The 13,401-nt window shown below is 32.0% G+C and overlaps 1 protein-coding gene across 1 annotated transcript in view; it reads left to right on the top strand.

Moving 5' to 3' along the window:
• The window catches only part of Smp_068070 (hypothetical protein), a gene marked incomplete at its 5' end in the record, with an annotated part of 44,775 nt that overhangs the window by 21,504 nt on the left and 9,870 nt on the right, over nt 1–13,401 (top strand). Inside the window, one exon of the mRNA XM_018794248.1 lies at nt 7,517–7,616. Coding sequence (XP_018648680.1) covers nt 7,517–7,616 — 100 coding nt within the window. The remainder of the gene's footprint in view (nt 1–7,516; nt 7,617–13,401) is intronic.

The following is a 13,401-nucleotide window of genomic DNA, read 5'->3' as shown; positions in this document are numbered from 1 at the left end:
TCGATAGAGTCACTGACTGTACTGCTTGAGTTTTGTTGACGGGCGTAGAATTTTAGTTTGTGGAGTTCAAGAGTTCGTTTTGATCCAAATATGGAAATCATTAATTATGACATATTTAAGTGTCAGTCGAAATGATACTTATGCTTTCATTTCTTTAATTCTCTTCAAGTCTTGTGTTTTATGTATGTTTTCCATTCTTGCAGTCTCATCTTTTTTGAAACCTCATGTCGTATCTTGAACTCTTCATCACCAGTAATACTATTTTAGGCTCAGTCAATCAAAAAAGGTATTATGAACATGATATTACTCGTTGTTCATTATGTTGGTTTTTCTATGGAAGATAATATTTTTGTAATTCATTTCAATTAAATTTAAATATCATTGTCTCTATGTTTTGTGCAACTATATTTACTTAAATCACCCTGGTTACCGTACATTTTAATTAGCATTTGTTTATTGCTGAGTACTTTTCCAAACACAGTAGCCGTATTATAATCACCATTATATAAGCTATGAGATGTGTTATAATTTATCATGGTAAGAGTGTTTACAGTTCAGTAAACATTCATTTTCAATAAAATTCAATAAAAATAATAAGACTTTTTCGAAATTATGGTCGAAAACAATACATGACTAAGACTGATATTTGGTAAAGGTAACTTAGTGGTTAAAACACTTAGCCAGTTGGTCACAGGTTTCAATCCTGTTCCACTTACCTCGCCCTAAACAGCCGTATAGAAGCACTAGCTTCTACACCAACAGTGTACATCAAGGCTAATGACGTAAATCTGTGCTTAGTAAGAGTATTATTTCGAAATTTCAATATCACTATCGTGTAAATACATTGTAGTATAGAAACTTTTTAATCATCATTAAAAATAATTATAATCTATTTTGGCTGGCTAGTTGTTTGTTTAACCTCGTCAATAAAATTGTCTGTGTGTACCATTTTTTTAGTAACTTCATTTCTAGTCTCCGTTTACATTATTTATTTGCGCGTATGTTTTTGCAACTTGACGTGTGTATTTGGCCAATATGATAAAACATATTGAAGATTCATTCAATTTGTTTATACAATGCAATTGAACTTTTTATAATTTGTTTAATTTGTCTTTGTTCTATTGAATGTAATTGATTCATATCATTTTCAATCGTGTTTATTCTTTTGGAATGAGTTTTTGGTTCTCTCTTATGAAATACATCAACCACCGTTGTATACTAATTTGAATTTGCGTAGAACACGAACGTTTTTGTTTTTTCTGTGTATTTCGCTATTGAATGCAGTCGCAAAAGTTGTTTGTCTCACTAAATGTGTTTATATAGTGATAAGAATTGTTTATTTGAGTGCTTTACATGATTAGCAATGTGTAAAGTAGTGTAGTTACAAAATAAATTTACAGTTAGATTCATTCTTCTTAATTTGTGTTCGAAATCGCTAAACATTAGTTATTATGATTCTGGTGCCATAGAAATTGTAAACTCCATCTGATTATTAATCTCTGGGCGATTTGACAAGCTGACCTCTTACACAGTATGTAAACATTTTGGAATTAAAAAATGAAACTGAAACTAGACATCGTTTTTGTATAAATGGTTTGTGTTTTCTTTGTGTAGTAGTCTCTGGTCGTCTAGTATATGAGGGTTTATCAAATGGTGGGTAATATAGCATTGAATTACGTAATATTTCTTTCTTTTCAACTCACACATGTATATCTGTTTTCTGCTTTTAAACCATACAGATGTTACTAAATGTGAGTGATAGCTAACTTTACAAAAGTTGATAAATTTAATTTTAATTTGTGCTGTTGTCCAATGGTTGTTAAACAGAAAGCAGTCATTATAAAACGTCATGTTTGATCCAACTGATAATTTCGCTTATTGTTTCACCATTTAGTGAATGGTTTCAAATTACTTTTTTTACCGATTTGCGAGCTAACCTCAACCCCCCTGTGTTTTAAAAGACTTAAATAATTATAAAATTTCATGTAACTCATTTGTCTAGTCAAGGATTTTTGGGCCGTTTACCACGAATTTAAAACCTCATAAGATAGAGGGAATCCTAAACAAACGGCATTGAACACTACTAGTGGACGACAATACAGTTGTCCCCCCAAATGCTTTGTTTGTCACTGATCCTCAGGAATATTTAAAAATAACATAAACCATGTAGCTACAAAGAATTGTCATTTCACAAAGGTACCAGTGCTTAAATCAATTTAACTAACCTGAAATTATAATGGAGAGATGACTCAATGATCTATGGTGAATGACCCTACAACATAATAAATTATCGTATAAGATTAATTGTACCATAGATTCACATGGTGCAACGATCTCAATTGGCGACAACACCGAATCATCTTCCACTAGTCTTAAATGTTCGTATTTAGTCACGACATTTTTTGTCAAGATTCGACCGGCTTAGCCAGCATTATTCAGTTAGTGAATATTAGTGATATTTGGGGAAGGATATAGCTCTCAATTAAGTACACCAGCCTGTACTAAAGTACTAAATTCCGCTCATTCAATGAGTAGTGATTGATTGTACAGTACTTATAGCACATATCTAAAGTTACATAATTACTTGGTTAACTTGATCAACCTTATTTCCATTCGGAATTAATTTACAAGAAGAGAGTTGATTAAAAGCTATCAATGAAAAGTTTTATTGTGTTCTATATCGATTTAAGTGTTTATTGATTGCATCTACAGTAGGAGAGTTTAATAAAACCAATCGCTAGTTTAGTGTGTAGTAAATGGTATTATAACACGGTTCTGTATTTGCTTCATTTTAGCGTTTTAAATGTCATTCGTGAATATGATAGATGGGATTGTCTAAAATTGGTATTTTTGTTTTGTAAAAAATTTTAATTCATTCAGATACAAGAGTTTTGCTTCAGGTGTAATGATTTTACATCATTTTGATAATGATTTTTTGTTTATTCTGGATTGGATTACAATATAATGCAATTATTTTTCTAATGTGTTTTTAAACTCACTTTTAGTTCTAATGTTTAAAGTTGTAACTATTTATTTCATTCCAATTTATTTCATCAGTGCTTCACTTTTACGATTTATCGGTTAACATAATAATGTTTCTTCAACTTTTTCTAAGCAGTTGGCATTTAAATGACTTACCCATTACCTTGAGCAGTCGTTAACGGTGTATAGTGTTTATTATTAATCATTTTCTCTCCTATATGCCATTAAATCCTGAAATTCTAAAATTGAATTATAACTTTTGACAAAACCTTCGAGGTAACCAACAGTTTATTTGGGATGCGAGGGGTTTGATTTATTTAATTTAAATGTACTCTTTCTCACATATAAAGCTTAATGGATTGTTTAGTTCATCGGTTTCAACTGTGAGGAGTAATTGCAGTGAGCTAATTATTAACTATACAAGCTGGGTGAACTGTCTGTCTCATCATCATAGTTTGTATCGATCAGCATTATCATTTATGACTTAAAACTAAACACCAGTACAGTGGGACAATCGAAATAGACTGAATTTCAATTACTAAGTTGTAGGTTGGAGCCTTTTTTACCGTTTGCAGTATGGATGAGTCTCACTGAAGCAATGTGGCGAAAACTTAGGTACATTAACTTGTACTTTATAATTGTGTTGTTACATATAACGATGGTGGTTACTGAGCGTTGAAAAATTCCCTTCACGGTTCATATCTGTTTTGTCAGGGTAAGTATCAACAAATTTATGGAGTTTAGCTCTGTGATTTCCTTCCTTCCGCTTTATTCATGTGATGAGAATGAATAATTTGAACTTGCGTATGTTCAAAGTCTCAAAAATATACGTTTCATGATAATACACTTAAAATGGACAACTGTTTCTGTGCATTGTTATACACTGACTGTACATAATTTACGGCAGAAAAACTGTAAAATGTGACCAGTAATATTAGAGATAGTAATCAAGCCTATTTTATGTCTCTTACAGAGGAACCTTCTCCATTATTACTAGGAAAATGTAGTTTAGTATGACCGATGAACAGGTTAGTCTGAAAATTTTTTCGAATGCCTTCTCAAACCTCTGTGCTATTATTTTTCAAAATGCTCATTTATTTTTTGTTTCGTTCAAATATTAGTCTTTCAATATGACGGAGATGTTTAAACGATTTTTGTTTTATATTTGTTTTAATTAATAAATTATGTCTGCTAACCGCATTTACGTTTACAACGTTTCGTTAATTCTGATTATTGTGAAACTCAATGGATACCACCCTGGTGGTTCGTATACTTCGTCCTCCTCTTCCCTCTGAAAGAAACGATAGGCGATTATTATGAAATGCACGCATTAACTTTATTCGGTGTTAAAAAATATAACGGGAGCATGATTGATTGTGAACGTTTACAAGTGAATGCGAATAGCAGCTAATTACTGTTTAGAAACTTTGAATACTTGTATTCTAAATATTCATAGGTTAATCGCAGTATTGCGTACTTTGTGCTGAGAATCCTTTACTGTAATCAAACGTATGCCATTGGAAGGATTATTATTATCATTATTAATGTTATAACGGTTTGTCTTACACATCCTTACGAATGGGACGTTGATTTGCCTATACTGGATCCCCTCTCAGTGTCTATTATACAGGATTTCAATACAATGCAGATCAATTAACTTGACTAGAACGTAAATATATTTCCACACTAAGAACCGAAAACAAATTAGCACAATTCTATAATAAAAAGGATAGCACAATATATAACTCATCTAACGCCTCTCAGACTATCTTCTAATCTGACTAACTGAACAACCAATCATTATCATCCTCCCCCCCACACATCAAATAATAATAATAATCTTTATGTACGACTCGAATTTTTGTCGTGGAGTTTTTTTATTGGCATTTCAAAGTCTAGCTCCTATTCTGCTATTTTTTCACTCATTTGAGCAGAATATTAGTTCACGCTAATATTGTTAAACACGAAAATAAGCAAGAGGAATGTGTGCTTATTGCTAGAAGTTACAAAGTATTTACATAGCACATATGCATAGCCTGCACTCGTCCATTGACATCTTTCAATTTGTTCTGCCATCTGAACTGTCTTCTCTTCTGGTCTCCAAGTGTTCTGCCGACACTGTGCTTTTGACGCACTGAAAATGTTTGCTCCGTCTGACAAATGTAGAGACTTCGACGTCATGTTTCGCTACACACTAGTTACAAACAATCTTGTGAGTAGCGTCCTTTGAATATTAAAACCAATCATTTACGTTTGATTAACAACATTCGGTTTTGATTTATGTTCCTTGAACTTAAAGCAATTCGCACGTTCGTCATTAGTTCATCTTTACAGTTTAATTTTACATCCACTCGTGGTAAAAAAAGTTCATTTTATTCACTTTATTTCTTGTTTTGTTTTCGCTTTTTCATATTCTATAAGCATTAGCTGAAACAAGTCTGTTAACAGAATCATTTCTCCTGATGAAGTTATTCCATGCAAATTATTTTATTTACTATAAACATTCTGATAGTCTCAAGATTTTGCCGGATATAATACTACTGAAATCAGTTTTATTTACTTCACAACTCCAATGTTTTATATTTTCTTTATTTCTGTTACTTGATGAAATATTATAAATTCCTTTGACATAAACACGTCGAAATTTTGGATGCGTCCAAACATTCAAGAAATAAACGGAACTATCTTAACACAAATAAGTATCCTTAATTATTAGCTGACAACGCCTTTAGGCGATTGTTTGTACTCTCTGATGTACAACATTCTATCACAGCTTCCCATCTTACAACGACTACTAGATGAGAAAACTATTAAAAATTTCTTATTTGATTTATTCATTGAATCGCAGTTTGTATGAGTGTTATCCCAGTAATAATTTGTCGGGTGATTTTGTTAATAAAACACATAATTAATTATCCAAATTGCATACTTTTTTTTCAATTTACTTTGGTAAATAATTGTAAGTGTTATTACATTGAGTTCTCATTATGTTATAATCAGAAGCTTATAATTATTTGAGATTTCAATGCAAGTTCAGACCATAGTTCACTACTTTCTATCTCGTACTGACTTTTGTAGTGATCTCAGTTTTCAAACATGAAGTATTCATCATTTTAATCAGTTTATCGTATCGAAATTCTAATTTTATTTTACTAATGTTGTTGTTCAACCTTAACTACAATTCACTTGTTAGACATTTTATGAATTACTTTATATAAATAATATTTGAAAGCACCTTTGGTGGTGGTAATCTTCCTTTAAAAGCTATACATTTATGTGTCCTATCCATCAGACGTTATTTACAGGCTATATTGTTGCTAGGCCATACTACAAAATATATGTAAACAGTTGTTTATTGTTTATCGTTTCTATTTGGAATATTTCATGCATTCAGTTGCTATCTTCAACCTATTATCAGTGATTCACCGTAGAAGTCCCTTTCTATGTTCTAGCGCATATCACTATTTGATGTGAACCATATATATCTCCTTGACTTAATGTTGGAAACCTGTAAATTTTGTGTTTGCATTTGTTCGTAATAGTTAGGGACCACCGTTCATTGATTACAAAGACATGGTAGTTAAAAAAAATAAGTTGTTTTTATCACCTTGGATAGTTTTAGTTAGCACAGTTATGTATGTGTTAAATTTTTTGACTATATTTCGAGCATTTCCTTTGTCTAGACTCGATACTACGGCTCTATTGGTTTAAGTATTGATCTTGCTCTTGGATTTTATCAGTCATCAGTCTGAATAAACTTCATTCAAATCAATTTACTCAATAAACTAGTTTCATAAATTATATCTTATAAATTGATTAAGGTTGAAACCATTACATGGAGAAGATAACTGTATTTCAAATCTATTGTTGCTCCAGCAAAAAGGCTCGACAATTGTAGCTATATTCCTCTAAAGTAATAAGTAGTGCACTATCTGTAGTTCCACCACGTTGGAGAGTTACACAAAAAGATAGTCAGTGACACCATAGTTATACTACCGCATTTTTTAATGTAAGCAAAGTCGTTTTTCAATGATCCAACTTAATTTACTCCATTTGTCATTGCTGACCTTTTTTCCTGAGTAGCGGACATTTAAAACTCGATTTATGTTCATTTCAGTTGTAATAGTGATTTACTCTCTTTGTTTTTCAATACAGTTTTTTGTCTAGACGTTTAGGTTAGGGAATCGTAAGTGAATAAATTATTACTCCGTTTACTTCTGCTTACATGTAGCATGGTTTGCATTAATAATATGAGTCTTAAGCTGTTTCCAATATTTTTCCACTGATTATATTTTTCATCTTATCTCGTCCACTCAGCTAATTTTCGTTATCTTTATGTGTATATAAGACTCGATTCTGACTACTCATTTCATCACTTACGCATGATTAAATTTTCCACAAGAATTCATTTTTTTCCTTGAAGGATGTAGATAATTTAAATGACAAGGAGTCATATGATTTGTTTACTTCAGTTTTATCTGTACAAAGAATTAACATCGTAATTATATTTATTTTTCCCGTGTTATTTATTTAGAGAGAGACAATAAACCAACTGAACAAGTTTTACGTGAATCGTTACAAATGAGATTAGAAGAAGCTTATCCTAATGTTTTATCCATGGACGACCTTATTCGGTAAGTTTTTCTCCTTCAATACAAGCTTTTTAAGTGATCAAGTGAATCAGTACCGTAACAACAAAATTAGTTGTATTGAGTAACAAGAATGATAAACGTTCTTCACAGTACCCTTGTGTCGCACTAAATTTGTTAGTAATGGCCTATACATGCGAGTAATAAGTTGATTTTACGAAATTGCAATTAGTTTTATACATTTCTAACCAAGATTAATTTGTAGTAGTAAATCATTTCAGTAGTTTACGCTTATCGGTTCAGTGATAGGTTAGTCTATCTGATAAGACTATTATCTTCATTTTAGTTACCTGGGAGTAGAACGTAGAGGAACTTCTATCTACAATAAATAAAATCCAGTTAAGCTGCTTTCTATTAGTTCATTTTGTACTAAACAAATTTTTTTTTGTCTCAGTTGTCTAGTGGTTCGTTTATTAACCAGTATTTGTAGATTCTCATTCTCTTTCCCGACTTTATAGTAAGTAAAGGGATGATAGCAACCGATGGTTAGAGACCTTGGATGATATGACTCAAAATCGTTTGCTTATACTCTTACTACTTCTACCACTATGGGATTTGGATCGACAACTGCATCTCTGTGCTAATGTAGTATGACAACTCGAACTGATGTACGTACGTACGAAGTTCCACGTTGTGACTGTTTGGCTTCCCGACTTTGTTATGATAGTGATTGGTGTCTGTTCATGTCATAAGTATATCATTCTATGGCGTAGGCGAGATATCCGTCTAGCAACAAAAGGACGGGTTTACTGTGCAGCAGTTCGTTCCGTCCTACTTTATGGCAGTGAAACATGGCCGATAAGAGTAGAGGATATTCGTAGGCTACTAGTATTCGATCATAGGTGTCTTCGACGCATTGCTCGTATATCCTGGGACACCGGGTAAGTAATGCAGTTGTTAAGAAACGGGTACTAGGTAAGGATGGCAAATCGATTGGTGAAGTAATGAAACTTCATCAGTTGCGATGTCTGGGGCATGTGTTACGTATGCTCAACCACCGACTGCCCCGTCGTTCAATGTTTCATGGTGTAGGAGTAGGTTGAAAGAAAGCTAGGGGCAGCCAGACCAATACATGGCACAAATCCATGAAGTCACTGACAAGTGGACTGAGCCATGTTGGTAGGTGTAGACTACCTGGTTGGGATTCGCGAGATGATAGCAACCGATGGTTAGAGATCTTGAATGACATGGCTCAAAATCGTTTGCAATGGCGAAGGTGCATCCACTCTTTGTGTTCTACCAAATTCTAATCTTCTGAATTCTTCATGTCCCTATCCTTTTTCTCTTTCCAAATTTATTTCACTGTATTATACTCCTTCAATAACATCTTCAAACCCTTATCTTTCACATAATACTTATACTCTTACTACTTTTACCGCTATGGGATTTGAATCGACAACTTCATCTCTGTGCTAATGTGGTATGGCAACTCGAACTGATGTACGTACGTACGAAGTTCTACGTTGTAACTGACTGACTGACTGACTGATATCATATATTCGAAGGCTGTGAAGTAGTAAGTTCTTTAATTCATACTAAAATAGTACCTCAAATAGAAATTGTATACAAAATCTATTCTAAATAAACTTCATGGGTTTATGTATGGCTATTAAGTTGCATTTATTCTCTGGAAACCATGTTTTTGTTTTTCTTCCCTTATATATTGTGTTATTTTCAGTAATTATACAGTATATTTGTAAGAAAGGAAACTGAATGTTTTATTTCATTAGTTATTTCCTGTTTCAGTACATATTAGTTTCAGCGAACTGAATAACTAAAATCGTATTTAATCATTACCATGTACCACTTTAAAACTATCAGTTACATGTCTGATACTCAGTACCTAGACAAAGTGTTCTGTCGTAAATGATTGAGAGCTGTTGACGGAAATCATTTCAGGCAAATTATCTGTTTGAAATTACCAATAACCCTATGGGGACTCATACTCGTTTAATGACATGAGTAGTCAATATTTAGCATTACAGTTAGAAATATTACTCTTAGACTATTTTTGAATAAATAGTTCTACACTAGTTTATTTTTATGTGAAAAATGTTCATACAATTTGTATGCTTCAGTAGGACAATTTCAGTAAACCGAAGTATGTAAATTACATCTTCAGGTATTTCTTTTCACTTATTGATTAGATTAACTGCTTTACAAAAATTTTCTACACTAAATGAATCTAAGTTTTGCTAGCTTATCTGTTACGTAATCGCGATATTGTTTGTCATGTCTACAACTTCTAAATTTCTTTTATATTAACCAATCAATAACAAGAGTTAATTTAATGAATATGGATAGTTTCCTCCATTAAATCTACCATAATTGTTTGTATAGTCCTATGCATTTATCACTTATTGATGTATTCAGTCTTGCAATTCATTTTATCTACTAGTGTTTCTAGTTATTTCTGTATTGTAAGATTTACGAATATTTAATTTCGTGTTATTGTTGCAGCCATTCACTTCTCCTTTTTACATTTATTTTTGTTATGATGCTGAATTGTTGTTCAATTCCTATCATTCTGTACAGACATGTGTATGTGAATAAAATTTTTCTCTTTTCATAAGTTTGGTTAATTATAGTAAAGAAAGTTCTACTACCAGGTTTTTTTTGCCTCTTCTGTTACTTAATTACACACTCCATAAATTTTAATAAATCCTTTTTGTTTTTAAAATCTTTATTCTTTCTAAATTGCTCTTATGCTTTGCATACTTTGTTAGCAGGACAAAATATACATCGTTCCCTTTTTAATTTTGGTTCTTTTCTTGAAAGAGTCGAGTGAAATACAGTGTCCAAGGTAAATTAAACAGTCAAAAAACAACACATACAACACGATTAACAGTTTGATTTAACCAATTTTGATTTGTTCTCTGTTTGCAGCTGTATCATATATATATATATATATATATATATATATATATATATATATATATATATATATTGCTTAGCCCCTTTTTAACTGATCTAGACAGCCAACTTATTAATTGATAAAGTGGGATTGCTACCATCTAAAAAATTTATTCTCCTTACTACTCTCACTTAATATTATCTGACTATCGTCTGACTCATCAGTACAAGAAAGTAGATAGACTAGTGAAGCGATTTAAATTTCACAGACAACTTACGTTTTGACATTGCAAACAAAATCAATAGAACACCCTTCCTGCAACTTTTCTCGCTGTTGAAATGATCAAATAGTCTCTGTATTTTTGCGTTTTACTCCTAATACCCACTTTTTTCTCCATGCTCTCTTAAACTAGATGGTTATGGATATTTTATCTACTTTCACACTATTCGATCTCCGGATGTTTATGCCCTAGCTTGTCATGGTTTTTGGCTTTTAATATGTAAATCGACAGAATTTAATCAGCGTTAAAAATATTTTTATTAAATACTTCGTATTAGAAAAATTCCCATATTGTGATTTAGAACAACATATCTAAGCGAACAATATTGTTTTCGATTGGATCCTCGTAGCTAAAATAAAAGAAACCTACTTTCTCCGTATTTCACAGACTTATATCATCCGTCTTTAGGGTCATCAAGTTATTTGTATGAACCACGTAACTGCACCTGGCTATACTTATCAGGATTATTATTACCGAAATGGTAACTAACAAGTATTTTTGTGCAGGTTACCTCGTAATCTGTCTTATAGTACGCAATAACTTTGCACACAAAATATGTTTTTGATGACTTTATTTTTTAAGCAACGTACCATTATAATTAAACGGTACTGATACATGCTTCCAATTTTTGTCAGCTTCAAACCTTTGATCTATGTTCTTGTTTGATGAATAACCTGTTAAGAAATGACAGGTAACAAAGGTCTACAATTACCTTTTTTTTCAGTACGCTGTCCTTCGACTTGTTTATAAAGATAGGAGATATTATCCTGTATTGATTTTCTGCCACTTGATTTATCATGATCTCGTTTGTCTCTTTGTTAATGCGCCAAATAATTAACAAATTATTTTTTCACTTATTGATATATTTCCTTTTACACAGGTTTTTGTAGAGTATGTCATATGGTGTAATGTAACATATGAAATGATTCTTTCTGTGGATATGTGTTTATTAAAACATTGCTTAGTTCATAAAGTTTACCTATTGCTTCTTTTGGTTAAGCTTTTTTCTCTATCGTCATCATTACTACTAAATTATTTTGATCTCTTTTGTGATTAACATCTCATCATATGCATCAAGTACGGCAACCTTGGCCAACACATATATGTGCCAGATTCTATGTAAGTGCCTTCTCTCTGAACTGGAAACTCAATGATTGATTAGTACAAAAATTATTTAAAAGTCCCCCAATCAAATCATCATTATTTTAAACTTTTGGTGTAGCAATAAATGCAAAATAAGTGATTGATTTCAAAATCAAGTCAAAATCGTGGTACTTTTACCCTCATGAAGTATTGTATTTCTTGTTACATGTGAGACTCCGACTAATTAGTAAGCCCATCAATTTGTCAAACATTTTAATATAACCGTTCATCTCTGATATTACTGATATTTATCTATCAGTTATGTTACTTTGAATATTTTATTTAGAAGTAATCTACGATGACCATAGAACACATCCGATAAACTAGTTACATTCTTCGTCTATAAAAGCATCATGGTTGGCTTCATATAAGACTTACCATTTTACTTGAGACCTGCTTCGGTCTGTGCACCTGGGCAGTATCATAACCCTCACACAATTGAATGAAATGGCAATTTTTTGTGTGACACATACATATCTAGTGCCCCCTTGTACCAATATTTATGTGTTCAAATAAATAATAAAATAAACAGTGGCTGATTTCTAAATCTTATAGACACTGATTAGTCAGGTAAAGAGAAAAACACTGATTATTAGTACGCACTTTATCAACAATTGTATATTTTGTACATCACATTTCATTTTCATAGGCGTTCACTTGGGTTCGGAATCTTGTTGATTACAATCGTCTACCAGCACCATTAGCGTTATTTTTGCTTTATAATCATTTGATTGAGTTTTTTCATTTTAGGCTAATCTAGAATTTTGAGTTGCAATAGAACGAATTAGCAATTGGATTACTTTTTTGGTCTAATTGTTCCTCAGTAAACATGTATCATACTTTTACAACTAACCCAGTTGTTTGAAAATATTTTATTTATTCGCTTATCGATTGTAACTACTTACTAGTAGTGCAACTCTCATCGTACGTTTTTTACTGTCCTAAGGTTCTTACTTAGGTCTTAAAAACTTTTGTTTATGAGTCTTATTGTTTAATTTTCTAAATATTGGTTAATGTCTAAACTTAAAACATATCTACTATAACTGTACTTCTTCCGAACGTTTGACAAATTAGCCTTACGACTGTCTCCTAATAACGTAGGAATTCAAACTGACCACAAAAGTGACTAGACTAATTATATGTAGTGACCATTTGATAATCGACCATGTCGTCTGCTCTTTACTTCTTACCGAGGTACTAAACTCATGACTTCCTACCAATTATAGTCAGCTGTCTTATGAAAGATGTTTCCAAGTTCAATAATCTTTCCCCGTTGTAACGTGCCAAACGTGATCAGTAAACTTAGTCCTTCACCAAAGAACATTGGTTACTAATCAGCCCAAAGCATATAAATTCTTTGAATATCGCTATTGCTTATTAATACTTGACACCTAAAAAATTTAAGGGTAGAACTGACTAGGATATTCAAGTTTTTGAGTTGATTTCGAAAAATTCCAAAAAAAAAAAAGAAATTCTCCTTTGCGAATAACGTG

The sequence above is a fragment of the Schistosoma mansoni genome, chromosome 1, assembly GCF_000237925.1.
Source record: "Schistosoma mansoni strain Puerto Rico chromosome 1, complete genome".
In the NCBI taxonomy this organism is placed as follows: Eukaryota; Metazoa; Platyhelminthes; class Trematoda; order Strigeidida; family Schistosomatidae; genus Schistosoma; species Schistosoma mansoni.
Note: the sequence above shows the minus strand (reverse complement) of the source record. Positions and strands in the feature narration are given on the sequence as shown.